General features: G+C 45.6%; 2 protein-coding genes across 2 annotated transcripts in view; one reads left to right on the forward strand and one right to left on the reverse strand.

Annotated features, from left to right (window-relative positions):
• Positions 1 to 10,619, forward strand: LOC120839943 (zinc finger protein 708). Its single transcript, XM_040210345.3, has 2 exons — positions 1 to 55; positions 7,137 to 10,619. The coding sequence occupies exons 1-2, from the start codon at positions 1 to 3 to the stop codon at positions 7,601 to 7,603; spliced, it is 522 nt and encodes a 173-aa protein (XP_040066279.1). The 3' UTR covers positions 7,604 to 10,619.
• The window catches only part of LOC120839946 (leucine dehydrogenase), a 23,406-nt gene continuing 6,070 nt past the window's right edge, over positions 9,173 to 26,508 (reverse strand). Inside the window, exons 4-10 of the mRNA XM_040210349.3 lie at positions 25,890 to 26,015; positions 24,194 to 24,286; positions 23,617 to 23,723; positions 22,745 to 22,840; positions 17,688 to 17,831; positions 17,033 to 17,122; positions 9,173 to 16,629 (exon numbers count right to left, since the gene is read on the reverse strand). Coding sequence (XP_040066283.1) covers positions 16,405 to 16,629; positions 17,033 to 17,122; positions 17,688 to 17,831; positions 22,745 to 22,840; positions 23,617 to 23,723; positions 24,194 to 24,286; positions 25,890 to 26,015 — 881 coding nt within the window. The 3' untranslated portion in view covers positions 9,173 to 16,404. The remainder of the gene's footprint in view (positions 16,630 to 17,032; positions 17,123 to 17,687; positions 17,832 to 22,744; positions 22,841 to 23,616; positions 23,724 to 24,193; positions 24,287 to 25,889; positions 26,016 to 26,508) is intronic.

Genomic DNA, 26,508 nt, shown 5'->3' on the forward strand with positions numbered 1-26,508 from the left:
ATGCTCAGTCAGCTCAGCACGGGGAGTCTGCTGAAGACTGGACGCACAACTACGGGTGCGTACTCGTGTATTTGCATTAATTAATTGTTCGTCCCTTAGCTTGTGCAGTTAAAGCCATATCTCACAAATTCGGTTGTAATGCGGTAAGTGCAGTTTGCACGCAAAGCGTCGCGCAGTGCCGGGTAGTGCTTATTGCTTTTGTGGAATATCACTTCTATGGTATGAAATTGATATGGCAAAGCAAACGCTTCCATCAGAAATACCACCATAATGGTAGCCACCGGAGTGATGTCAGCGCAATCTTCCTGTACGCTCATATGCTACTGGTTAAGTTGGGCTTCTGTGCAATACACACTTGTTGCGCAGTGAAGCCTACCCGATGTGGATGTGTGGGTCTTTTGTTTCATCAATTTCACACAGTTCAAACACCAGTTTGTGGTGCTTCTGGCTGAAGTTGCAACAGCCCTGAGGGCCTCCTGTATTCGACCTTCTTATTGATCCTTCAACAACTTCGTTGTGTTCAGCAATTCACCATTCTTCACCGAACAGAAAGTTGAAAAGCAACGTCTAATTCTTCCCTGTCCCAAATTGCAAAAAATAATAAGCTCAAAAGCAAGAAAGTAGCTTCACGAGCTCTTTAACTCACACAAAACAACAGTCGCTTCTCCAATCCCACGTGCTGTAACTCGGAAAAGTTCTCAAAATTAATGTTGGCATTCAAATATTGCTTTCTCATACTTCTTTCCGATGTGCTTAGCATAGTTAACAGTACATCGCCTGGTTAGCCTGTCAACATTTATGGTCTCGAGAATTTTGGAATACTCCATCTACCCTGCTGATTTGGTAGTTTCACAAACTGTCAGGTTGAATGAAGTTCAAACTGCTACAAGTAACCTTTTCTCACCAACCCTACTCCCTCGTCCCGTCAATTAACCACCCCTGGGAAACATTTTTACTTTGACTATTGTTTCTATCTTTTGCTTCTTGTAGCTTGAGATGTTTGTAGTTTCAAAGCATCCAGATAATAAGCTCATGAAATCCGGAGACACATGGGCGTTCATCTTGATGCATTGACTGTGTAAAGCTAAATAGTATATCATAAGTAGGGTGTGTACTTTCCGGTGTTTATTTGTGAGAAAAATCGGCGGATGTTTTTCGGTGTTTATTTATTTTCGAAACACCGGTGTATTTCGGTGGAACGTCTCACGACGAGGCTAAAATCGGTGAATATCGGTGAAAAAAAAAAGCGATTGATCACAGGCAGAGAGTTCCAATTTTATTCACATAGTTCATACACTTCTTCTTTAGGAAGCAACTATTTCTCACACTTGGTTGTTATAGTAGATGCAAGCATACTTTCATGCTTGCATCTACACGCAAGGAACGTGCTTTCGTCATGGCAGCACGTTCCTTGCGGTTTGCAACCCGCAACTATGAAAACACACGGTCCTGTACGACACGGACGTTGGCAGTGTCTTCCAGGAACCACAGCAACCTCTGAATACATTGCTTGCACCAACATCACTTGGCCAGACACAGTGAGGGAAAGGCACGTGAGAGCCTACCCTCCACTGTGTTAATTTTTCCACAAAAGGGGGCCATGGGAGACACAATAGGGGAAAGGCGTATGAGAGCTTAGCTTCATCTGCATTCACTAGACGCTTTTGACCCCCAGAAAGGAGGACGGACTGACGCCACCTGCAAGCCATGTATAGACACTGGAAGAATGCAGGATCCACGAGATAACACATTTGACGAACCTCTACGGGGAAAGGGTTTCGCTAGGTTGGAAACTAGCAACGACCGGTGTTTTTCCGTTTTAACCAGAGCGAAAATATCTAACCACCGGTGTTTTTCGGTTTTAACCGATTTTATATTTTTGTCATTGACGGATGTTTATCGGTGTTTTTCGGTTAAAACCGGAAAATGCACACCCTAATCATAAGTGCACGTTTATACAGAATGCTAGCTGTTAACTGAGAAATGTATGTTAGTTTATCTGTGTGAAGGAAAGTTATGCTCTTTCTGTGTTATGCCAAATCATTCTTCATTTTAGTGCTTTACATGTGTGGTCCACGTGTTTAGGTTAAGTGAGAATGTTGGCTTGACCTGTGTAGAATGTCGATGAGAAAAGTTATGCTCAGGTGTCGCCGACAACTTCAAGTAGTTTGCGCTGCCACATTTAATGATAGTTGATGAGAAATACATTCAACACATAGATTTTACTGACAATGAAAGTTATGCAAAACTTATTCACGGTAATACATGTTTATGAGAAAATTGACTTCTGTTGCCTTAACAAAATAAAAAGAATTACTCGCGGGAGGATGCTGCAGCAAAAGCTTTTTCTTCACAGACTGTTGCAAAAAAACTTCAACCGAGCCTTATTATGGACAAAAGCTCTCCCAACCCACCCTTTTAGATGATTTCATGGTGGTAATCAAGAAGACATGCTGCAAAGACACTGAAGAAAAAAAAAACATCAACAAATAAGAAAAGAAAAAAAAGTGCTCCGATGTGCCTCGACTGGGACCTCCAACTTAAAATGTCGAAATAAATCCCTTTAAAACTGCCAAAATGCTGTCTGTGATTTGTCTTTTTGCATGTAGCCCCTTTGATTGCAACACTAATCATCTCTCTAATGAAATATAGAGCTCAGGCTACCATAAACAATGGTGTAGCCTTTGCAGGCTGAATATTATACAAAATTGGCATAGCTAACATTTTTTTCAATATTTTGCGAGAATAGACTTTTTACAAAACCCCATCAAGCACATGGGTGGACATCATATAATCACCTTGAACACTGCTTCCAGCATGAAGCGTAAGATTGGCCCCTAGTGGACTACTGGAGCAGTAGCAGGAGAACTCCGCTCAACTCCAAAGATTTCGGGATAATGAGTGATTTTGCATTAAAAAAATGAAAGACATTTACAACTCCCTGTAACACCGAATTACAGCGCAGCTCTTGAGGAGGAGGAGGGGAAAGTACGGAGAGGAGGCTATGTCCTTCCTCCTCTCCTGCTCGTCCCCTTTTAGGGGAAAAGTTTCCGCTAAATTTAGCGGAAAAAGTTCCCCGCTATATTTAGCAGGGAAATTTTTCCGCTAGATTTAACGGGGAATTTTTCCGCTAAATTTGGCGGGGAAAATTTTCCGCTAGATCTTGTGGGGAATTTTTTTCCGCTAGCGAGGTAAATTTTTTCGCAGCACGGAAAATTTTTTGCTAGATTTAGCGGGAAAACTTTTCCACTAAATTTAGCAGGGAAATTTTTCCGCTAAATCTGGCGGGGAAAGTTTTCCACTAAATTTGGCGGGTAATTTTTTCCGCAGCAGGGAATGTTTTTCTGCTAAATTTAGCGGGGACATTTTTTTGCTAAATTTAGCGGGGAAAATTTTCTGCTAGACTTATGGGGAAAATATTTTCCACTAAATTTAGCCGGGAAATTTTTCCGCTAAATTTAGCCAGGAAATTTTTTTGCTAGATCTAGCAAGAAATGTTTTCCACTAAATTTAGAGGGGAAATTTTTCCGCTAAATTTAGTGGGGAAATTTACCCATCATGCACCGTGCGATTACGCCGACGCCACTCAAGCCAGAAACGGGCGCCTAAGAGCTGCGCTCTAAAAGCCCTAGTAAAAGTCACTACATCATTTGCTTCGTGACAAATGCAATATATATTTTTTAATTTAATTTTAAACAGAAGCAGAAATTGAAACCGAAAGTTCGGCTTCATCCGGCAACATGGGCCTTGCGCTGCCAAGAACATGGCTATCTAGTGGTATGAGGTGTCACGTGACCCTCTACGCAACGGCGGACAGGATTGGGATGGGTTTGTGCCAGGCGCAAGTGTCATCTGCACTATACTCTTCACCACGTTTTGGTGTCTACAACATTCGACAACGTCTGCACAACTGCAGCATAAGTATGCACACGTAGTGTCCGTAGTGTGGTCAAAACTCTGAGAGACAATAATCACAAACGGTGAGACGACAACGGCAGTTGTGACGCGGGAGACGGCAGTAACGGCGGGGCAGCCAGAGGGATCCCAAGAAGCACGCTGCACAGGCGGGCCAAGAGGAAACGTTGCTGACATCACCCGTTACGCTTGCCTGGAGAAGTTAAAACAAGCAAAAGGGGGCGATGGTGATGACGTTCAGCTGAATGTTGGCTATGCCCGCGCTGTAGCCTTGACTGCGCTGTTGGTTGCGCCTCAATTCGCCCTCTTGAGTCAGCTAATTTCGGCAAATTGGCAAGTTGCAAATTTTGCCGGACTGTTTAGGAAACATTTAGACAAAACTATGCCGTAATATTTGACATGACAGGCATTGTTCTTTCAAAAACAAAAATGAAGCAGAGTTGACCTTTAAGGCCTATTAAATCTCGGTAATTGTAGAAATCATCCGCGTGCCCAATTCATTGCCAATGTGCGTAATGTATTTTTGTCCTTTTTTTTCTGTTTTTGCAGAATTTGTTAAAAAGAAGTGACCTCCATATTATAAGCTGTTTATGACGCATGCTGTTTCACAAAATTTTAGTCTAAGCCCATTTACCTCTGTTTGTGACGAGTCATGGAGGTCGCTGAAGATGGATACTCAAACTGTATTCACTTGGAAATACTGTTCTGCTCCGACTTGGGGAAGGGGCACTGCAGGGACGACTTGCATAATAGTTCATAAGTAATTATGTTGCCTGTATGTTTAGACAGCGGAAAGTTTGTCAGCCCCTACAGGTGTCTGGTGTCTCAGCTGTGTAGATAAGTGATTTTGCCAGTGTAGTACAATCGCTAGCCTGTAATCTTTAACGTGCACCACGCAGTAGCGATGCACAACCACACGCCAGTACGATGCTCATCCAGATAGAAACGGGCGGGGGTGGGGATTGAGTGCAGGATCCCTGGGTTCCGCAGCCTGAGGTTCCGCTCCACGTGCTCAGAGCCTCGGTGCATTTATATACTTGGCAACCGAATCCCCCCCCCCTTCCCCCCCCCCCCCCGAATTGGTAGATGAGAAAAGGCTCAAAGCACAACCAATTTCATGGGACGACAAACCTGTAACACGGTCCTGAAGAGAGAGAAATGAGGGGGAACATAGGTTCAGGCGACATAATTCACAGAACGGCTAAGGTGTCCTTCCCTCTCCATCTCTCTCTCGTCCTTTGCGACCTGTTCCTCCCTCTCCTTCCCACCCCTTTCGTTCCTCTTCTCATAGAAGCACAGCTGTTGATCAACTGCACATATTTTAACCACCTGTGGTGCTTGTTAAAGGCAAACTGTCCCGTGGGTATTTTCCCTAACAAGCTGCACCTGTCAAATAGGTGCGACAAGTGCACGACACAACCTGGGGTCTCTTACCCAGAGTCTGTTCGAGAATTTCTGCTTCCGGTTAGTATCAAAAAGAGAAAGGCCATTTTTGTCACCGACTCTTGGGAAATCGTCCATGCATTTTAGATTCTGCTAAACATTCTTCAGTCACTTTTTTTTTTTTAGCTTTAGCCTTTTTTAGTTAGCTGAAGGATCTGGCAAACATGAAACACGTGGACTACTAGTTCCAAGAATAGACAGCAAGGATAAGAGTTTTCTCTTTCTAACATTTATTATTTGCAGGTTGAGTGGCTTTCTATTCTATTCAAAGAGATACGCACAACAAAAAGGTCATTTCTATCACATATATATATAGATTAGATGTACCTGCTGTTGAGATATAGCAGTTGCCACAAGATTGTAAACGGAGCATACTCCATTCACCTCTAAGCTGAGAGTGCAGTGGCAGCAGTGCGGCGGCTGAACCGATCAACCGCCTCCCTTCTATCGCCTGACCTTGCTCTCTGCACCTGGGTATGGGCAAGAGCGTGATGACGTGGCAAAAGAGGGACTTGCGACTGGTCGAGCGAGCACGTAGCTTCTGCTGCGCTCTCTGCTTGGGAGTAATTGAAGAATATGTGTTACCGTTGCTGAATAGATAAATTAAAGTTTGATTTTCTTTGAAATCAGTATATTCAGCCTAGGAAGAAGTCTATTTTTTTATTTTGAGACTTATTCTGTCAGGGCAGTGCATTGTTGCTCATATTGCTGTGTGGACGTTTGAGTTACAAATGTAGCACAAATTAAGCGTCGGTCAGATTACTTGGAAGGGTTCAAACGTGGAGCAGCAGCACTGGGACAGAATGATTTTAGTAGAGACTTTAACTTGCCTCCTGGCTTCTTTCATTTCTTCTTTAAAAATGTAAATCTTACGTAAAAAAAAAAAGATAAAAAAGTTAACCTTTTGTGAGATATTTAAAACTTTTTCTTGTTTTTTTTTTCAGGCTGGGGTCAACAGTGTGCTTGTTTAGCACAAAAGGATCCACCCACATGCAAGACACTAGACACATCCACCCATCATGGTGCCGGGAACAAAAGATGTGATCGTACTGCTGGCAAACTTTTACTGCGACAGAAAAGATGCGATAAAGAGAGGGTTGCCACGTCCCAGTGCAGACACTCCTGTTTTAATGTTGCTTTTATGTTTGTTCTACCTTGGAAGTTAAAATTTTGTATTTGATTTCACTAGAAATTTTAACTGAGAAGCTTATGAATCTCAATAAAGGAAATTGCACAACTTGCTTAGAACAGCATTCCCCCCCGCCCTAATGACGTCGCAGCTTGGCTCGCATGACCATCATACACAACTGCAGATCAGAAAATAGATACTAGATGGTTCTTTCTCTTGCAGTTACGCAGCCTAAGTTCAGTTTTTCACAGGAATGATGACGCATTTCCTCTTACTTTGCCCAGATGAACTATGTGCATTGCAGCAAAGGCTAGAAGTCCGAACTCGCAGCTTTGGCAGTTGTTCCTATAGCTTGAGAGTCCACGCAGCTCGGGTCAGTCCTTGAGCGAGGAGCCTGCACTTGTAGCCTTTGCTTTGGTACCTCTTGTTCTCTTTGATTGGTGCAATATTTATATTCTGTATATTGATAAGCATTACCAGAAGCTAGCAGCTATACCGAGTACTAAAATCTACTGTGTTGCTCACTCTCTGAAACTGGAGTGGGAACAAATCGTATTGGTTTTGACACTCTTAACGAAAATTTACTCGGTCAAGCTTTCCGAAGTCTCACTTCCTCTGAAGCCTCGTTGTACAATGATTCTCGCCCCAGAATCTGGCGGGGAGTTCCAGCGCCTGCACCGCTGCCGCCACTGCCCCAAGTGGTTCCTGGAGAGTGCCGACCTGACCTCCCACCTCCAGTCCCACACGAGCGAACGCCCATTCCCTTGCGACCGCTGCCGGGCCACCTTCACGGACAAGCGCACCCTCACCGTCCACCTCCGTACCCACACCGGCGAACGGCCCTACCGATGCGAGCAGTGCCCCAAGGCCTTCACGCAGCTCTCGATCCTGCAGAGGCACCGGCGACTGCACACGGGCGAGAGGCCGTTTCAGTGTCCCATGTGTCCCACGACGTTCACGGCGAAGCATCACCTGGATTATCACCTCCGAACGCACACCGGGGAGCGGCCGTACGCGTGCGAGCTGTGCGCCAGGAAGTTCACCACCCGCTCAGCACTCACGGCGCATAGGAAATCGGAGCGCTCCCGCTGCCTCGTAGACCCCAGTGTAGTCTGAACGAACGAGCCACCCTCGTAGCTCGAGTCGTCGACGTGGTCCTGACCGGATTGAACCTGGTAATCCGCCCTGGCAGGCCTGCACTCTCGCGTCTGTGACGGCGTGGGTTCTCAAACTGGGTCCCCAGGAACCCGTGGTTCCCTAGAATGTATATCTTTAGGGGTTCTCCAGAGCGCTTTTAGGGGTTCTTCAATATCTCCAGAGGTTCCCTAGTGTGCCTTCAGGGGTTCCCCAAGGTCCCCAGAGGCTCCCTAACATCCAGTGATGTTGTCGGTCCGAGTCATTTTGGAGTTCTTAGGGCCGCTTCAGACAAAGCAATTTGGCCTAGCAACTTGACGTCGCAACACTAGCAACACAGGCTGCCCCCATTCACAAGCAGCAACCAATTGCTGCAATTTGCCATCATCATCATTAAATTTGATTTTTCTTGCACTATTTAGAAAACATAGTTACATGCCATAAACATGTTTTTATGCATTTAAATCTTGTTGACAATACTAATGCATCTTTCTGAAACAGTTTATTTCCAATAACGATCAATTTCAAACCAGAACCAGGTCTTTAGTTGTCATCATCAGCGGCACGGGGCTTCAAGTGAAAGTATCGCGTCCCTGATTGGCCTACTGTTGCGTCAAACATCTTAGAATTGTTCAGAGTTGCTCGCTTGTTTCAAGCCAAACCCGATCTCAGCAATTTGTATCGATCTAGGGAAAGCTAGCAAACAACCTGCCAGCAACACCATAATTGCTGAGGCTGAGACAGAGCACTTTCACCCAGCAACTTGACGTCGCAACACCAGCAACACGGGCCGCCCGCGTTCACACGCAACAACCGAATTGCTACAATTTGCCATCATCATCATTCAATTTGATCTTTCTTGCACTATTTAGACGCACAGCTATGCGCTAAAAATGTGTTTTTATATCTTTCAGTGGTGTTGAGAATACTAACTCATCTTTCTGAAAAGGTTTACTTCCAAAACCGATCCATTTCAAACCAGAACCGAGTCTTTAGCTGTCATCATCACCACCACAGGAGTGTCACGTGAAAATATTGCATCCCTGATTGGCTGCAGCCGCTTCAAACGTCTTCGAATTGTTCAGAGTTGCTCGCTTGTTTTGAGCCAGACCCGATCTCTGCAATTCATGTCGATTTAGGGAAAGCTGGGGAACAACCCGCCAGCAACACCAAAATTGCTGGAAAGGTTGCCTCGTCTGAAGCGGGCCCGAGAAAGTTGCTCCGTCTGAAGTAGCAGCCAAAAATCAATTTTGGAGCAGCAAAATAAATGTTTCGAGCATGAGCGCACATATAATTTTCGTTTGTACCAATGGAAATATGTTAAGATTCATCTGTCAGCCTGTCCCACTAAAAGGCAATGTCTACTTTGCCTTTTCACTTATGTGTAACCCTTTGTTAGCATAAATTGCACAACAGGAGCGATTCCCTCGAACACAGAACTAGTGTTCAGTTGTGTGGAGAAGCACCAGACACGGTAACAAGAAGAAGACCGATGAGGGACAGCAGACACTGTTGTGAATGGTTATTTTAGGTGATGAATTCCACTGAAATAATAATAGAATACAATGATTTTGATCACCTAAATTTATGATTCCTCCAAGTTCCAGAGGTTGTGATTAACTGCAAGTTATTGTTCAGATAAAAAACAAAGCACTCGTCATTTGTGTCAATGTCAATTACATTTTTGTATGTAGAAATTCATAACAAAAATGGGCATGTGCACTAACAATATGCCTTTTTGAAAACATGCCCACCGAACTCGTTAATGTTCTTCCCAAGCTTCCATCCACTGCTCCTGTCAATTTAGTTCTAATTTATAATACCTATATAAACGTGATAACTAAACAAAGGAGTTGGCATAGAAATAAGCCTACAAAAGAGTGCATATAACTATTCTTGCAATACCAAAGTATCCTTGGTAAATTCTAAATTGAAAGGAGGTACCGCCAGGATATCACATTCTATCATTCAAGCCAAAGTTGTACATATTCAGAAATTGTGTCGTGTCTCACCCTGGAGGAGTGCTTTTCCGTTAGCAAGCGGGTGCGCTGCGGCGAAGCAAGACACACAAAATTGCAATGCCTAATTTGCGATTGTTGCTTCTCTGCAGTACACCAGTGCACGGTGAGAAGCGCACTCAACAAAACTAACTAATCCTAAGAACAGACCACGAAGACGAGAATAATTGTGAAACTTCCGAGTACTGTTACTTTTTGATACGAAATTCAATCAAATAATATGTTTCTTGAGGCGATAATTAAGGGTTCTAAAAACTCACGTAACTATACAGTAACGATCCGGCAAGGTAGCGAGGCCTGAGCTATTATACGTTCAGTATTATTAAAGTGAAATTAAGTTTTGGGGCAATGTTGCTAAAAATTCCTCACATTTTGGTCAAATATAGCAGGTTGTAGCAGGGTAGGCACTTGGGCACAGTTTGGTGCCAGTGGCGCAGCAATCGCATCACTGAGCATCCCTCAAGGGTTCCCAATACCCTTGGGATTCCCAAAGGGCCCCGAGGTTCCCTAAATACCTTAAGGGTAACCAACTATCTCTAGAGGTTCCCTAGGGTATCCTCAGGGAGTCCTTAGAGTACCTTCAGGGGTCCCCCAAGGAACCCAGAGGTTAGAGTGCCCTTGGAAATTCCCCAAAGTCCCAAATTTCCTCAGCCATCCCTCTCCCCAAGTAAGACGTTCTTCCAGAGCCATTCGTTGATGCATAAATGTTGTGTCAAACACTTGCTATAGTAACTGTGTTACTGTTTACGAGGTCTGTAGGCTTCTGCACTGCTGTATTGCATCACTGTCGAGGCCTAGAGACATTTCTTGACTGTCAGTGAAGAGAGGTAGGTGTTCTGCTTGATCGAAAATATTTTGGGGAACCCCTGTGGCGAAATTTTGGTGGTGCAACCTGGTTTTCGCCAATCTGCAACTAGCCGTTTGTTTGTGCGTTCCAGAATTCAGTGCTCTTATTGATTCAAATAAAAACAGTGAAACAATTTTAGTTTTCTTTATGCTAGGTTTTTTTTTTTTTTTTTTTTTCTGGTTTTAGCCAAACTGGTGAGAATGGCTCTAAGCTCTACCCTCTGTCATGGATCAAGCTATGTTGCGGCACCTTGGGGAATTGGCTAAAGCCAACTATGGAAGTATGAATTGATTCCTAATCGAGATGTATCTGTGGCCTGTCTCGTACACAACGGTGAGGAGCAGACGCCTGGGCATACATCAGGTCAAACTGGTTTTTTCGAGTTCTGTCCCTGAGATAGGCTCTAATTCAGACACTACTTTCCAGCATACTTATTCTGTTATAAATCGGCAGCAAAAAGAAATGAAACAAGTGCATCCATCAGCAACATTGATTTGTAAAAGATGTGCAAAGGGTATACCAACTGCTCCCAATGAGCACGCAAACTAGTCGCGGCATGAACTGTGATGAAAGTGGTTCAATGCTAAATCCAGATTAAAACTATTCTGTGAATAATTTTCAAGTAAATCTGGTCACAGCTCATGCTGTCTGAATCAAACATGTTTTGGCAGTGCCATCTGTTTTAAATTTCACAAGGGATTACAGCCATTTTATTTTTGTCTTCGACGAGCAAAGAGTTAGTCTTGGTGAGAAATTTTGAGTGCTTCACTGAAACGATGTGCGCAAGCAAAACTTGTAGAAAGGTGATATCTTGCTACAAGACTTCTTCAGGGCAACTCATCTTCTTTGAACATCGAAAGGAAGCTCCATTATTGACTTTACATTCCTTGTAAATTTGTGTGTTGTCGAGGTGAGGAGACATTCGGACCGCTGCCCCTTTTATAATGCTGAGCCCAGCGAATTAAGATACTTCGATTAAAAAGCCGAAACATCAGTTAGCGTTGAGGAAAAGGTTTTTTCATGCATCTTGCTTGAAAACAAATTGATCTATCGAGCGAGCGTGACGATAGCTCAGCGCGAGGTAGGGGAAGGGAGGTACTAAGGGGTTTATACAAACGATAGTGATAACAGGCACCCACCGCCATTTCCGGCTCGCCATTGCTCTTGCATGCTAAAGTGGCGAAGCGTCATAGCCAACGCTAGACACCGCAGCATTGTTTCATGCGAACTTCGAGTTTCGTAGTGTGGCGCGCATCGTTGGGCGTACGTTGAATTACAGTGACTATCAACAGCAGCAGAAAAAGTTTGAAAGTTGTCTGCTGCTGTCAAAAAGAGCGCCGCAAACATCTGTAAGGTCTGTAAGCCAGAAGCAACGGCCAGAAGCGTGCCGTCAATGATGATGATAGCGAGTATTAATGCTAGAGTGCCGTCTGACAGGCGCAACGCAAACTCAGTTGTGGAACTCTGGAGCAAAGTTCCACAACTGAGTTGGTTCTAGTAACGTCGGCATACGCTAGGCAAGTGCTGGCGTCGGAGTTGTTTGCCACAAAGCAATTGTTTGTGGTGATGATGATGATGATAATGAAATTGTGCCCCCTATAGTTTCATCGGTTTGATCTCCTCGCCATACCTTTTGCTCTAGCGGCCCCGTTGAGTGCGCTTCTTTCCGCGCACCGGTGCACTGAAAAAACACCGCCCATGGAGGTCGTTTTTGCAGGTGTTGCTTCTCCCCAGTGCACCGGCGCTCCGTAAGAAACACGCTGAAAGGAGATAACAGTTCACAATAGACAATTTTTTTGCTGGATTAAGAAACTTTATTTTGTTTTGAGATGTCATGTGCTGTCTAACAGTCCATGGTAAATGGCATTTTCGAGGAATTAATAAAGTTATCTCATACATTTCACCAATGTTTCATGTGTGGCACACCTGCTTATGGTTAGCAGGCCTGTGTAGAGCAAATCATCAAATATCTGCTTTGTATCTGTAGCCATCCATATAACAAATCACAATTTTATCTATCATTAAATTTAGATGAATTTCTGATAATTCTAACAAAATCTGTGGCTTTTTGGAGTTTGAAATAATGTATAGTATGAGAAAATTTGGTAATTTTTATCTATAACATTTAGGTTTCAGAAGATAATGCTGTAATCAACTTTATATTTGCAGTCTTATGGAATTATATTTGCTGTAATCATTGTTATGTTTTGTCAATTCTCCAAACTTTAATCATAGTGTAGAAGTTTGGAGAGACTAAATTTTGCGTCAAAACACCCAAGGACCACATGTTTAATGCTATGAACCGATTTATTTGCTATCCCAGTTTCCATGTTTGTTTCTATAATAATGAAATTAAGGGAGAAACAAGTACATAGCTTACAAAATTAAAATGCAGAGTGAAAGACTTTATGAGTTAGTTGGTTTCTCCTATAAACGCCTGTGCGTTAATAGTAGAGGGTCATATAATATATAATGTTCTTTTAAGGGATTGCATGCCCTCATCAAAGCCGCCAAAAAAGACAAGTCTGTCAACAAGCCAGGGGATGCAAGGTACGAAAAAGCATCCGAAAGCACTACTGTGACAAGACTGAATAAATACAGGGTGTACAGCGTTTCTGAATGCAACGTAACCTTCCATACACTTTTAGGAGAAAAACTCCCCAGCCAAGCCTGGACACTTTCTACTAAAACCCGATTTTACTTAATAAAAGCTTCCCGAAAGACTGTTGGGGAGTTTGGGACAAAAACGTACACATATAGACATCACCCCCACGCAACGGATCTTTCTCTACAGGACCGTAAGTAAAAGAAATCAGGCACCCTGAATTAAACAAAATGTTTCTCAAAGAAAGATGAACAGCAGAACTGATTCTCCTGGTACGTGTTCAAACGGTAGCGTTTTTCAGACCGCATGACTTTGTGTCGCCAAAACTGGACAAAGAACTTTTGGGAGTACCGAGCGTGAAAGAACTACTAGCAAAAAGTGAGTTTGCTGGGATAATACCTAGCAAATTCTAAAGTGCGCATTCTAGTGCCAAGCTCGTAAGAATTTAAATGTTCCCCGGACTGTCCCTAGAAGCTCTTGCTGCTCGAGTCCTTTTAAAGTTGCCTACCTCTGGGCACAAAGCTCTTGACAGCTTGAGCATGCTAAGCACACCCGCGCCACTCGCTGTTGCATGACTTAAAGCCAAATAATCGTATCTCTTTTTGTAGCAGTAATGACAATGCTTACTGAGTTTGTGCGACTGATGTGCTACAGGAAAGCCAAGAGGCAGGGTGTGATCTACGGCTAGTCCTTGTGTCCATAGGCTCCCAAGGACCAAGTTCGGACGCTCTTGTTTCAGTGCAACGGGTTCCGGGTTTTTCTAAATTATTTTTTACAATTTGGAGGGCGTTCCTTAGACTCTATTTTTTCAGCAAAAAGTAAACTTTGTTGCATGCATGTTTAGACGGTAGGAAGTTTCTGTGCGTCGAGGAGCATTCAATGTCCCCACTGCGGACATTGTATTTAGCCACTGCAGTACAATGCCTAACCCAGGGTCTAAAATGTGCATCACACAGCAGTTATTGCATGCCGGTATGATGCTCATCCAGATCTAAGTTGGCAGTGACGGGAGTCAGATCGAGGATACCCAGTTTGGCGGTGGGAATGTTCGCTCCACATGCTCAGAGTTGCAGTTTGCTACCATGCTCAGCTACTAGACTTTCATCACAAACACAGTATTTATCAAATTTAACACCTGTTAACTTCTCGATTTGCTCAAATTTCGTACTTTGTGGAGTTCAGTTTCATTACACTGAGCCTAATGCCCTAGAAATATTAATAAAATGAGTATAAAATCTATGCTGAAGCGCATCAAAAGACACGAAAGGAGATTTAAATTATGATCAGTGTTTGGAAGTGATATTCCAGATCATAGCTTCCACAGTTATAAAAGCACCGGGTTCTCCTCCCTGTAAGAGCTCGTCTGAGTTTAGAGGGTGAAATGGAATGGACTTCCTCAGGGTCACTGACCCGGCACTTCACACTAATTTTTAGAGCAGATCCGGAAAAACAACAATTGCAGAGGCTAGCATTTACCGAATTGACTCGGTTTCATCCGAAAACCTGGAACCTTATATACAATAACTGGAGAATAAGTATGGTGCAAGCATTCACGGCCGGACGATCAAAGCGGGAGATTTGATACTGACAAGCCAAGTGGCAAGGGGGGGGGGGGGATCTTAAAGGAGTACTGACACGTCGAAATCATAATTTTTTTTATTATCCGAAAATATTGAAAACGATGCCTGGACATTACCCTCAAAATTCGAAACTTCATAATTCAGTATTTGTGAAGTAACAAAACAATTTCCAAATCACGAATTCGAAGTTCCCGCACGATCTGCGCCAGAGCAGTGACATCAAATCTTGAGTTGCCCTGCGAGTCAAGTTTCGTTCCCGTTTCCGCTCCGAACCGCTGTTCCCGCCATGTCGTGCTCGCCGGCATTGCGCGAACAACCGGTTTTCTTCGTGCGTGCCATGCCGCCTATCGCTGCAAGCAGACAGTGCTTGACTTTCAAGTGTGAAGTTCTTTTAAGATTGCTGAAAGGACCTTTCAGCAATCTTAAATTCTTTGAAACGGTGTGAGGTCAAAGTGAATGCGTAGTGGACTTTTGTGGAGAACGCGTAGTGGACTTTTGTGAAAAACGTGAGGGGCCACATCTCGCCAGTTTTACGTGAAAGACTGCCCTGGCGGAGTCACAACCGAAACTACAATACACAGACACCAAACCCAGTTGTTCCGACTGTTTGACGATTTCCTTTTCGAAGTCTGAGAGGTCGTTGGGCACCTAAAAAAGACCACTTTGTCCAATTCCCCGACCAACTGATCATCCTCTGCTACATGCATCGAGCGCCGCCATGTTTTCCAAGGAGGATTAAAATCCAGGAGGCGGCATCACACCAAACTCCGATTTTCAGTATTTCAAAAAGAAGGGCCATAGAGCATTTGAAATTGCGTTAAAAAAAATGTTTTACGAATGCCGCTATTAAATGTTCTAAATTTCATATTTGACATCACAAATCAAAAGAAACGAGGAGGTGAGGGGCGAGAGAGAAAAACATTAAAAATAAAAAGGTGAACACGCGTGTGAAAAATGTTTTTTTTCGTTGCGGTATTTTTTTTGCGTGTCTATGACTACAACTTGCATCGTTTTAGACAATAAAAAATAATACGACCTTTGGAGTGTCAGTGCCCCTTTAAGGCATTCTCGTGAGCAGCAGTCCCTGCTTGAAGAACTCGAAAAGGAATCTCCTGGTAACCTCAAAGCGATAACCCTGATCACTCAACCGTGAAGAAGTCAAGCCGCCTATCATCACTAACACATTAGTGAGAGTGGCAAGGAGGTCCTTCAGGTGCTCCTCCCCCAGCAAAAGCTTCCTAGCTCTGATAACACTTCGGCGGCACGCACAGCCAAAGCTCTGCGGAAGGCAGCGAGCTTCTAAAAGAGATGCCCTGTCCTTCTCATTCCGTCGGCGTAGCGGAAACGTCGGCTGGCACTTCGATGCCTGTTTCTAATCAAGCAATACCACCTGGAAGAGAAGATTTGCACATTACTAAAGCTTGACGAGATTCGCCGAAAAGCGGCAGACGCGTCTGTCTCAGCGACGCCGCATGCCAGGATCGTGCTGATTTTGAGAAGCTGCGAGAAGCTCTGGTGGCGATGCCGATGCAAGTTAGGCGGCATTACGTGGATCCCCTGGTGATGACGTTTGGGGGCAAAGGCCTTGTTTTCTATGTGGTATGGGTTCAAGTCCCTACTTGAAGCCGTCCTTTGAGATTCTTTCGGCCACGACCCCGTGGCCTCGCTGAACGCTGAATGTGGACTGCGGATGCGATTTTGTCGGGATGTCCTAGACGAGCGGCGCGACGGGATCAGGCGTAGCCGTGGGTGGTGATGAAGTGGAGCCGGTCCCTCCAGAAATCGTGGCCGCGGTGCCAGCCGTGGGTGACCAGGGCCGAGATCACCTGGCGCGCACGGCCGGGCCAGAGCGGGTGCAGCTGCCGCGACAAGCCCTCCGCAAGCGCGTCTGCCACCAGCACTGGAGATTGGCCCTGCTCAGATGCTTGGCACAGCACCCGGCGCACCATCACGCCAATCTGCGGCGACAAATCGCACGAGGCGGCGCGTCGGCACCACCAAAGGCCACCCCGAGACCGCAATGAAAAGTCCACTCAGGGAATGTTTATGGCACGCGTTCGAAAGCCTGTTTGCACAGCAGCGTTCGAGTATGTTACGTTGTGATACGACAGTGGGTCAACAGGACATCTGTGCTTTAAGTGTTGCCTGCTGAGCTTGAATTGGTTGCCACGTTGCACACAAAGCACAAGTGTCCCAGTGACTCATGGTCGTAGCTTGATGTAAGCCCTTACAGTGTAGTCAAGTGCAAGTAAATGTTTTGCATGTGAACAGGCCGTAAGGCGCGTCCTTCCTCAATTGGTGAATGGGAGACTGTCGGATTCTAAGAATGGAGCTATGAGTTGAAGAAGAATACATGCTCACCGAATGTTCCCAGGAGTTGCCAAAGTGCTTCTCTAGTTCGGGGTCCTCTTGAAGCCTCCCGTACCACTCGTACGCCGAGTTCACCACAGCCTGCGATTGCAGATAACACTTGTGAAGCCACTGTTCATACGAGGCAGTCACTGAATGTTTCTCGAGTTGCAAATTTCCTTTTGATGGCTGGGAACGGAGAAAGAGCCCCCTCACGTGAAGAGCTGAGGAACAGCTGAAAGCGATTTTGAGATAAATGCAGATTCGGTGCCCAATCTGAAGGATAGATTTAACCTGTTTAAACACTCCTATCTTTGTGATACCTTCGAAATAGCTCTGTCCAACATTTAATATTGAAACGATTTGTACACTGATAGCAAAGGCTGAAGAGAGCCTCCTTCTATCTTTTTACCTAGTGCTGATGAAAGGAACCGTAGTATTTATAGAAAATCGGGCTAGTGGCTCGGGCCACACTGTACATCGCATCGCAGGACATCCCAAGAATTCCATTTTGGTCAACAAGTCGCCTCAGCTAATTTTCCTTTCATCATCCTGCTATCCATCACAGGATCATGACATACAGATGGCAACCTAGGTAGTAGGCAAACCCTTGAAATGACAAATAATTGTTTTGAAGGGAATGGCAACTTTGTTGGATGGGACATACCATGCGGTTGAAGAGGTATTCGGGCACGTAGAGGACACCGTGGTCCTGTAACAGCTGACAGTCGTCGTCCGAGACTCGCTGTTCGTTGACTGGTCCACAGACCACCTGGGCTCCTAGGCTTGGAATGGTCTGTGGGCTTAGGACCTGCAAGGGTAGGGGCAACTTTAAAGTCACGCATGACAGCGACAGAAAAAGACAGCGTTTGAAAACTTCAAGTCGACCTTTCGTGCCCCACCTGCAAGCAGAGACGCCACACTTGCATGAGTAAGTTTCAAGGCATTTAAGAGCATGTGCCACCAGCTAAACCCCATTCACCCCCAAGCTGACAGTGTGGTGGGGGCTATGTACTCGCCGGAATAATCAATGTCCTCCCTTCAATCACCTGACCTTGTTTTCTGTGTACGCGCACAGTTCACTAGGGGGTGAACGAAGTATAGGATCACTTCGTCAAGTATAATAACTTGCCAATGCAAGTTTCAGGACATTTGAGAATTGTACTTAAAAGGGACTAAAAAGGAATTCCTAAAGAAGTTTCTCTTTAATGACTAAGGGCAGAAGCTGGGTGCCTTGTCACTTCCTTGGGAGAGTTGATAATAAAGATGTCACTTCGGTTTGTCCAAACGAACAAACTTTTTAGGTGTTCACTTTAAACTTTTTATAAACTCCCTCGGGGTATTGCGCCAAGCAACCATCTGATTAAAAAAAAAATTATCTACAGAACTCCTTCAAGTGAGTTACCAAAGTGCCCTTTATAGGTACTCCTGAAGTAGGTGGTCCCACTGGAGTTTTAAGGGAGTCCCGAAACCTTGTTGTGGGAGTTTTGAAACTCCCACAATGGAGCTTAGGAACTCACTTGAAGCTCCATCCACCTTAGGATTAGAAGTACTACTTCAGAAGAACACTCTCTTGGACATAAATGTACCCAGGATATTCGTCTGGGGGGTTTCTGGAAAACTGTATAACCGATCTTCTTTGGGCCCAGGGGGAAGGGTTAGGAAAGCTATGCAAATATTTTAGAGAATTTTTTTTAGTTATTTATTTTCGAGCTATCGCTTGTGATTACATGAACTTCGACGTGCTGTGTTGAGATTGTCTTGCTGCATGTGCAACTCAGAAATCAACCAGTTTAGGAATTATATTTTGCCGGCACAAATCTTGATGATGCGTGGTGTATTCATTACCATGGGGTAAATTATTCGCAGGACAAATTTTTCGTTATTATTTTCAAATCGCAAAATTGGCGAAACATAGGTCTTTATGGAAACCAAGTTGTTTACCGTATACTCCATCCCACATAACTTCGCAGACGACAAAGGCTACGGCTCCTGCGACCCAATGCAAGCTGTCGGAGCCAACCACATGTCCTCCCAGTGCTGTATTACTGCATGTCCACGCCTCCCATGGCCATTGTGTATGAGAAGAAAACTCGTAATCTAAGTAATTTAAGTCGTCCTAATGAAAAAAACTTCTAATATTGTAATTACCTGAAAATGAATAAAATTGGCAACAGAAGGGTAACGATCCCGAAATAGTCCCACTTACTGACTTGCCGGTGTATATTCCGAGGTGATGGAGGCATTGGAAAAAGGCTCGGCACTGACAGATTGATCAGATGATTCTGCTGAATACGATAGCGTGTACCGGTTCACGAATCTTGGAGTTGCACATACCGGCGTTGATGCAAATTCCTGTTGTATCCAAATCTCGACTCTTTTTTTTTAGAAGCAGGTAAGCATTGTGTTTGACTGTCGCTTCAGGCAGCTTTAGGTGGTATGTGTAACTCATCCTGGACTCTCAGATTTACACGACAGCAATGGCGCTCGGGAAAAAGTTGCAGCGGGTGGCATCGATGCACAACAAATTATAGTGTTCCAATGGGCCTGAAAAAAATAATAGAAAGAAAATGCGAAAATAAAGTGAGAGAGAAAGAGATGAGGAGAGGGAGGTAAAGAACGAGATAGCAATAAGAAAGAGGACAGAGACGGAGCGAAGAAATTCAACAATATCTATGTGCAGTAACCCTGGGCTTGTTCACGGGATCCTTCAAAATCTCAGCGGATCAAGAGGCTGCTTGTCACGCACCAAGGGGACCGCCTTTTTGTCCTACCCAATCGTAGCTGCCCCCGCTTTTTTGCAACTTTAATGGGCTACTCCCCTTTTCTAGGCAGAAAAAAACAACCTTTTGAAAACAGACCGTTCTTTATTTGTTGCCAAAGTTTGAGGCAAGCGACAGTCCAGATGTGTTTGCGAGCCAGTCTCCGAGCTTGCGTTTGACAAAGGAAGAGCCATTTCTGTATCTGAGGGGTGGTCTATTGCTTTCAGAGCGACGTCGGACTAACAGGCAGCATCTTTGTTGTGGGATAGACCCACTGTGTGAGGTTGTCCCTAATTATATTCACATGCGTCCTAAAAATCCCCACTTTTTATAACGTGCATGCCGGTTTGCGAGCATGCAGCATGAAAGTATTTCAGTGACACATTGTTTATTTCAGTTAAGGGAGCTAGCACAGGGAAAGTGCACCCCTCTTTTTTAGGGCATTGCGTTCAAGTCTACAAGCCAGTCCAAGTCAAGCGGTATTATTATTTTTTTGTACTATCAGCAGCAATATTTTTAGAAGTTTGTTTGAGGGGTTGGGGGGAAACCACAGGGGGGGAGACACAAATGCTGAAAGATGTGCGTATGTTTGTTTGTGTGTTTATACGATTTGGAATGTGCGTACAAAATCATCTTCCAGGGCAGTGCCAGCAAGGTGACCTTCATTTTCAGCAGTGAGCAAGAGAGAGAGAGACAGAGAAATCTTGTTTTCTTCGTCTGTCTTTTTTCCCGTAATTAGTTTTTGTTGTTGGCAACCCGGCAGCATACTGTCGCTTCTCCTCATGAATGTGCACACATGCTCGCCTGCACAATGCACATCTTTAAAGGAGCACGCCACCTGTATGAATGAGTGCGTGCATCCAAAGTATAGGTAATGAAGCTCCCATCAAGGGTGTTTTTCCCAAATAATTTCTCGCAGACCACTGCGAAAGCAGGCAGCATTTTTTTACATACCTTTTCGGTTGTACACAGCGGTTGTGGATAATTTAGAAATTTGAATCCGTCATGACTATTCCACTACTTTTTAACTTTGGCATATAGTTTTCTTTTTAGTTTGCCACTTTCATTTTAGAGCTCAGCTCTTAGGCGTCCACTTCACGCTAGAGCGGCGTCGCCATTGGCGTCTGCGTAATTGCGCGTTGCATTATGGGAAACGTCCCATAATGTGACGCGCGGGTCTCGCTCGTGATATGCGCGTTGCATTATGGGACGTTTCCCATATTGACGTCACGAGGCTCACGAGTGACGTCACGAGCGTCCCGCAAGTTGCATAATGGGAAACGTCCCATAATGCAATGCGCAGGTCTCACTCGTGACCCACACATTGCATTATGCGACATTTCCCATAATGACGTCACACGTGACGTCACGAGGGTCACAAGTGACGTCACTACAGTCACGAGGGTTACGAGTGACGTCGCAAAGGTCACTTGTGAAGGTCACAACTTTCACGTGACCTTCAATACCTTCACGAGGCCTTGACGAGTGACTTCACGAGGGTGACTACAGTCATCACGAGGGTGACTACAGTCACGAGGGTCACGAGTGACGTCACGAGGGGGGAGGGAAAGAGGGAAGGAGGGGGAGAGGAGGAGGGGAAGGGGCATACCCTTTTCTCTTACCCTTCCCCTCCACCTCAAGAGCTGCGCTCTCATTCGGCATTACAGGGAGTTGTAAATGTCTTCCATTTTTTAAAGCGCAGCTCTTAGGCGCCCGTTTCCGGCTTGAGCGGTTGCGGCGTCACTGTCGGCGTCGTTGTCGGCGTAATTGCGCGGTGCATTATGGGTAAATTTTCCCGAAGGAGCCCGAGGTCCTCCCAAAGGATCTCGGGAGAACCTCGGGTACCTTTGGGAGGACCTCGGGAGGACCTCGGGTTCCTTCGGGAGGACCTTGGGTTTCTTCGGGAGGACCTCGGGTTCCTTCAAGAGGACCTCGGGTTCCTTCAGGAGGACCTCGAGTTCCTTCGGGAGGACCTCGGGTTCCTTCAAGAAGACCTCAGGAGGACCTCAGGTTCCTTCGGGACGACCTCAGGACGACCTCGGATTCCTTCGAGAGAACCTCAGGAGGACCTCGGGTACCTTCGGGAGTACCTCGGGAGGACCTCGGGTACCTTCGGTGACCTCGGGAAGGGGGTCACCAAAGGTACCCGAGGTTTTCCCCCCACCCAAGGTCACATGACCCCCCAAGATCACGTGACCCTCCCCCCAGATCACGTGACCACCCAAGGTCACGTGACCCCCCCCCCCCCCCCCCGAGGTCACGTGACCCGTGACCCTCAGTACCCTTCCCTCCTCCTCCTCAAGAGCTGCGCTCTAATTCGGCATTACAGGGAGTTGTAAACAGCTTTAATTTTTTTTCGTCCTTTTCTATATGCAAGTTTGGTAACAAAAAAGGCCAATCGAGTGTGTTTTCTGTGTCTTTTTTTTACTCGAGGAAGAATATATTTTTATTTAATGAATTCACCCTGCTGTACTTTATTCTCATTGCAATCAGGGGATTTTTTTTTTTTACCTTGCATTTGGAATTAGTTGTCCCAAGACCATTTCCCTCTACACCCACTTTCAGTGCTACAGAAGAAAGTATTATGAATGTATGCTGACTAGCCATAATGAGGTAAAGTATGTTAATTCTCATACATCTCCAACACTCCAATCCGATGATGATAGCAAGTGAAGTGAACAGACAGAATTTCAGAAAAATTCCAACCTATCAGGCAGAAATGTCTCCTTTGCTTTTGCCCTACCAACCAACAACGTCAAGAAAAAAAAAGAGCTCGCGGGGGGGGGGGGGGGGGGGGGGGGGTATGAACTACCAAACAAACTCCCCCCCCCCCCCTCGTCAGTGTGCCACTGCTCTTGGAACAGAGTTTTTTAAGGCGTTTGGTTGCCTGGCGCAATACATCCGAGTTTCAAGGCCCCCTGGAAACTGCCTTGATGGAGTCTTGGGTAGGTTTTTCACTCACGTGGGGGATAGCGCAGGGCACCAGGATGTCACACTTCTCCTTGAGGATGCTCACATCGCCCACGGGGACCCTCGTGACCTTGAGACGACTGCCCAACTGGAACAACAAATGTTTTTGCCCTAAGCAAACGAGGAACAGACGAGACAGGAACCACGACTGAATGTTTGTGCCAGTCGAATAGTTCGAGGCTTTGAACGTTCTTCACACGTGGAAGGCCTTGTGCAAGAGTCAATCATTTGCGCTTTCTTACACAGAAAACAAAGAAAAGGATAATGGTAGAAACAATGTTATCTGCTCGTGTTCAAAGAGGGCTTGCTTGTTTTTATTTATTTTTAAATAAATTTAAATGAAAGGCAGTTGTATAGGAATGTTCTTTACATGAATAGGTTGTCACTTTTTTTTGTTTAGGATGGAACTTTTTTCTACTTCTGTATCCTGTCCACCGTTTTTCCCGTCATAATAGGAAGTTATAAACATTGACAGAAAATTCAAACAGCAACAGATGCTCTGCTTGATAGATATTTCAGAGAGACATTTGTCCTTCTGAAAGTGTAAACGCACTACAGCTTCAAAGTGCTTTTCTGGTATGGTGCCAAAGAGTAAAGGATAAATAGCCTGGAGAATAAAGAGTCAAAGTATAGGGAATACGAGTGTATGGTAAAACGACAAGAGTAAAACATACAAAGCACGCATGTGCAGACAAGCAGGGATAAATGACAACTCTGGGAATTGGCCTCACAAACTGAGCTCCTAATGCATTTGTTGGCCAAAGGGTTGCCAGGCTCCCAGATGCAAATAGTGCTCATCAAACCTCATGACACAAAAGCAGAAGCAAGGAAAATAAAAACAGACCCCTCTGGCAACATGCATACCCGCCCAGCGAGGAGGTCGTAGGCGTCGTCCACCCGCTTCTGATGGACATCCGTCACGTGCAGCTGGGAGATACCCTGGTCCACTAGGCTCAGCATGATCTCGCGACCTGCACATTTGAAGAAATGTTATATCACATCAGGTAAGGTTGAATCTGCCCACTTCTCGACTATAAATAAGCAGCAGCAGCGAAACAGAAGATGAACACGATTCTTGTTCATCTTCTGTTTCAATTTTCTGATGTAACCACACACAAATTAAGGTTGTAAAACTTGGATTAGTATGTTTTGAGAACCAGTTGTGACCTGTGCGCCTTTTAGACTGTACACAAGGGGAGAACAGGCTCTTTCCAAACGAGGTGTGTTAGGTATAAAAGAGGTTATAATAAATAAACAGGCTGGGCTAGTCCGAGACAATTCATTTTTATGCATTCGAGATGGTAACACTTTTGCTGTTGCACACACCCGTTTGTCCGGACCTAAGATGTGCTAGAGTTGATAAGGGACAGTGCCAACAACTAGCTTCCAGTGCCAGCACTAAATCGGTCTGTCGTTAATTCCGACATCGGTGGCAACTCACCGATGCTCCCCGCCCCTTGCACGCAGACGCTCTTGCCTCGCAGGGAGCCCAGCTGGCCGTGCTCCAGAGCTGCCTCCAGGGCACACACAACTCCTGAGGCAACGAGCGCAAGGACGCCATTAACAACAAAAGAAGAGGTCATACAGAAAATTGTGCACAGGAACCAATGCAGCAACCCAGGCGAACTCCAAAACAGAAACGTGCATAGAACGTGGGCAAGTCGCAGAGCTTCCATTTTTGCGAAGAAATGTGCAGCTGCCGTAGTTGGCATCTTTCGTGGAAATACCTGTATATTTAAGCGTTTCCTTTTACTCTAGGTCATGGTTTCTCAAACTGGGTCCCCAGAGTACCTCAGGGGTTCTCCAAGCTCCAAAATTTCCTCGACCGTCCCTAAGTATTTCAGCAGATCTGAGCCAATCGCTGATACATAAATATTAGGCAAGACCTCCCTTATATGCCCGTCATTGTTTACGAGGTCTTTAGGCTTCTGAACTGCTTTGCTGCATCACTGTTGAGAGGCTCCTCGGCTGCCATTAAAGGCAGGTGGGGGTTCCTCAAGGTCAAAATGTTTCAGAGCCCCTGTTCTAAGTCTTGCATGCAGTAGTGACCACACAAATCAAATCGTGACACCCTTTGAATCAAAACTAGCACAAAGTCGAGCTGCATAAATCTTTGCAAAAAATAAGAGCGTCGAGTGCCAGTTGCACATAGCGCAACACCGTTAGTACCAACAAGCAATCACCATTTTTTTATGTTTCTTTCTTGGAATTAAGTATTCAAACTAGCAATATGGTTGAAAGCGCTAACTCAGGGCCTCCACCGAAACACTGAAGTCTGGCATACTCCTGTGCCACATCCGAGTAAAATTTGAAATAGCGCCAACGTCACATTGCGCTAACGGTGTCACACAGTGCGCGATGCTCACCAAAGTTATATGGAACATACAAACCATGTCTTATCTAGTGCGAGTACCATTCTAGCTGCAGCCAAGGTTTTGCTTCACAATATAGTGCTCGATGGGGCGGCTCGAGCAGGGATGCCGCTTCCTCGAGGTCGAAAGGGCAGCCAGACCAAGGACAGTGCGTTTTTGGCAGCCACCTGTGCATCAGAGTGCAAGGGCTTGGCAAAAAGTGTAGATGGCACGGCAGGCAAGATAGCCGCATCGTCCCCAGTCCAGCCGGCCTTTCGACCTCGAGCGAGCGGCCACCTTTGCTCGGGCTATTCCGGCGAGCGCTACATTGTGGACCAGTTCTTCGGCTGCCATCAGGATAGTGCTCCCACGAGATAGGACCCAGTTTGTGTGTCAAACTCAAACTTGGGGATCTTCGTGCCGGACCAATGAAGGGAAACTGGCATGCCCCGGCAGAGGACTGGGCGTCAAGTTCAACCACCCGGGGATCTTTTGATGTGCAACCGAGAGCTCGGTAACGCGGCGGCGCCTTCGCCGCACGAGCCTCTGTCGAATTGCGGGCACCTCGATTGGTATTCCAATCCACCACCTGTGACTCCGCAAGCTGGCGCTTAGCCTCAAAGCCACCGAGGTGGCTCCATGTTTGTGCGTTCCATACAAGTTTGGCGAGCACTCCACACACTCGTATTTTCCGCAGCAGCATCCCAGGATGTGTTCCCTCCATTTCTCCCTGCATCGGGACTTCCCCAATCGACGAGGGCGCAGCAGAGGGTATGACTTGCCCACCCTTGGCGATGAGAGGTGCTGCGTTTCCCGAGCCTCCCATGTCGCCTGGCACGTTGACCGCCCACCGGGTACGCATGTGGACATTGGCCATGTCCTGAGAATTCACTCCGACGTCCAGACCGGCCACTGGAAAAACATCCAGAGTACACTCTCGAAGATGCGAAGAAGTCGTGGTCCGGCGAAATGGACGAAGCAAAGCCAACACTGCCCCGACGTATGCCAAAAAATACAACTTCTTGGTTCTCTGCAGCGTCTCGTAAATTAACTGCAGCGACGACCGAGACACTGCAAACCACTGCCCACGGTTAAGGCTGGTTCGCACACTTGCGACTACCTGCGACCATGTTCCTCGAAACCTCTTAAAATCTCTTGCAAGGGGACACTGTGGCCCCCATCTATCGGGGTGCCGTTGGAACACTTGGCAATTCTGTATATTTCCTTATTTTTTTCAAGCGTCCTTCTTTCTTGATTGGCTCAATAATCTTTCAAAAACCTCACAAACGACCGTTTCTCGTGGTCAGTATCTAAATTTCATCTTGCAAGTACCGCAAAACTTTTGCTCTAGCGAAATGCAGTTCCAGGGTCGCCTCGTAGAAGGTGCCAGCGTACCAGCGTGTTT

Source organism: Ixodes scapularis, unplaced genomic scaffold (assembly GCF_016920785.2).
Source record: "Ixodes scapularis isolate PalLabHiFi unplaced genomic scaffold, ASM1692078v2 PGA_scaffold8__174_contigs__length_109621045, whole genome shotgun sequence".
NCBI classification, from domain to species: Eukaryota; Metazoa; Arthropoda; class Arachnida; order Ixodida; family Ixodidae; genus Ixodes; species Ixodes scapularis.

Coding starts and splice junctions, on each gene's coding strand:
- LOC120839943 (XM_040210345.3), top strand. CDS start 1: ATGCTCAGTCAGCTCAGCACGGGGAGTCTGCTGAAGACTGGACGCACA. Junction 56..7,136: donor GACTGGACGCACAACTACGG/GTGCGTACTCGT, acceptor TTCTCGCCCCAG/AATCTGGCGGGGAGTTCCAG.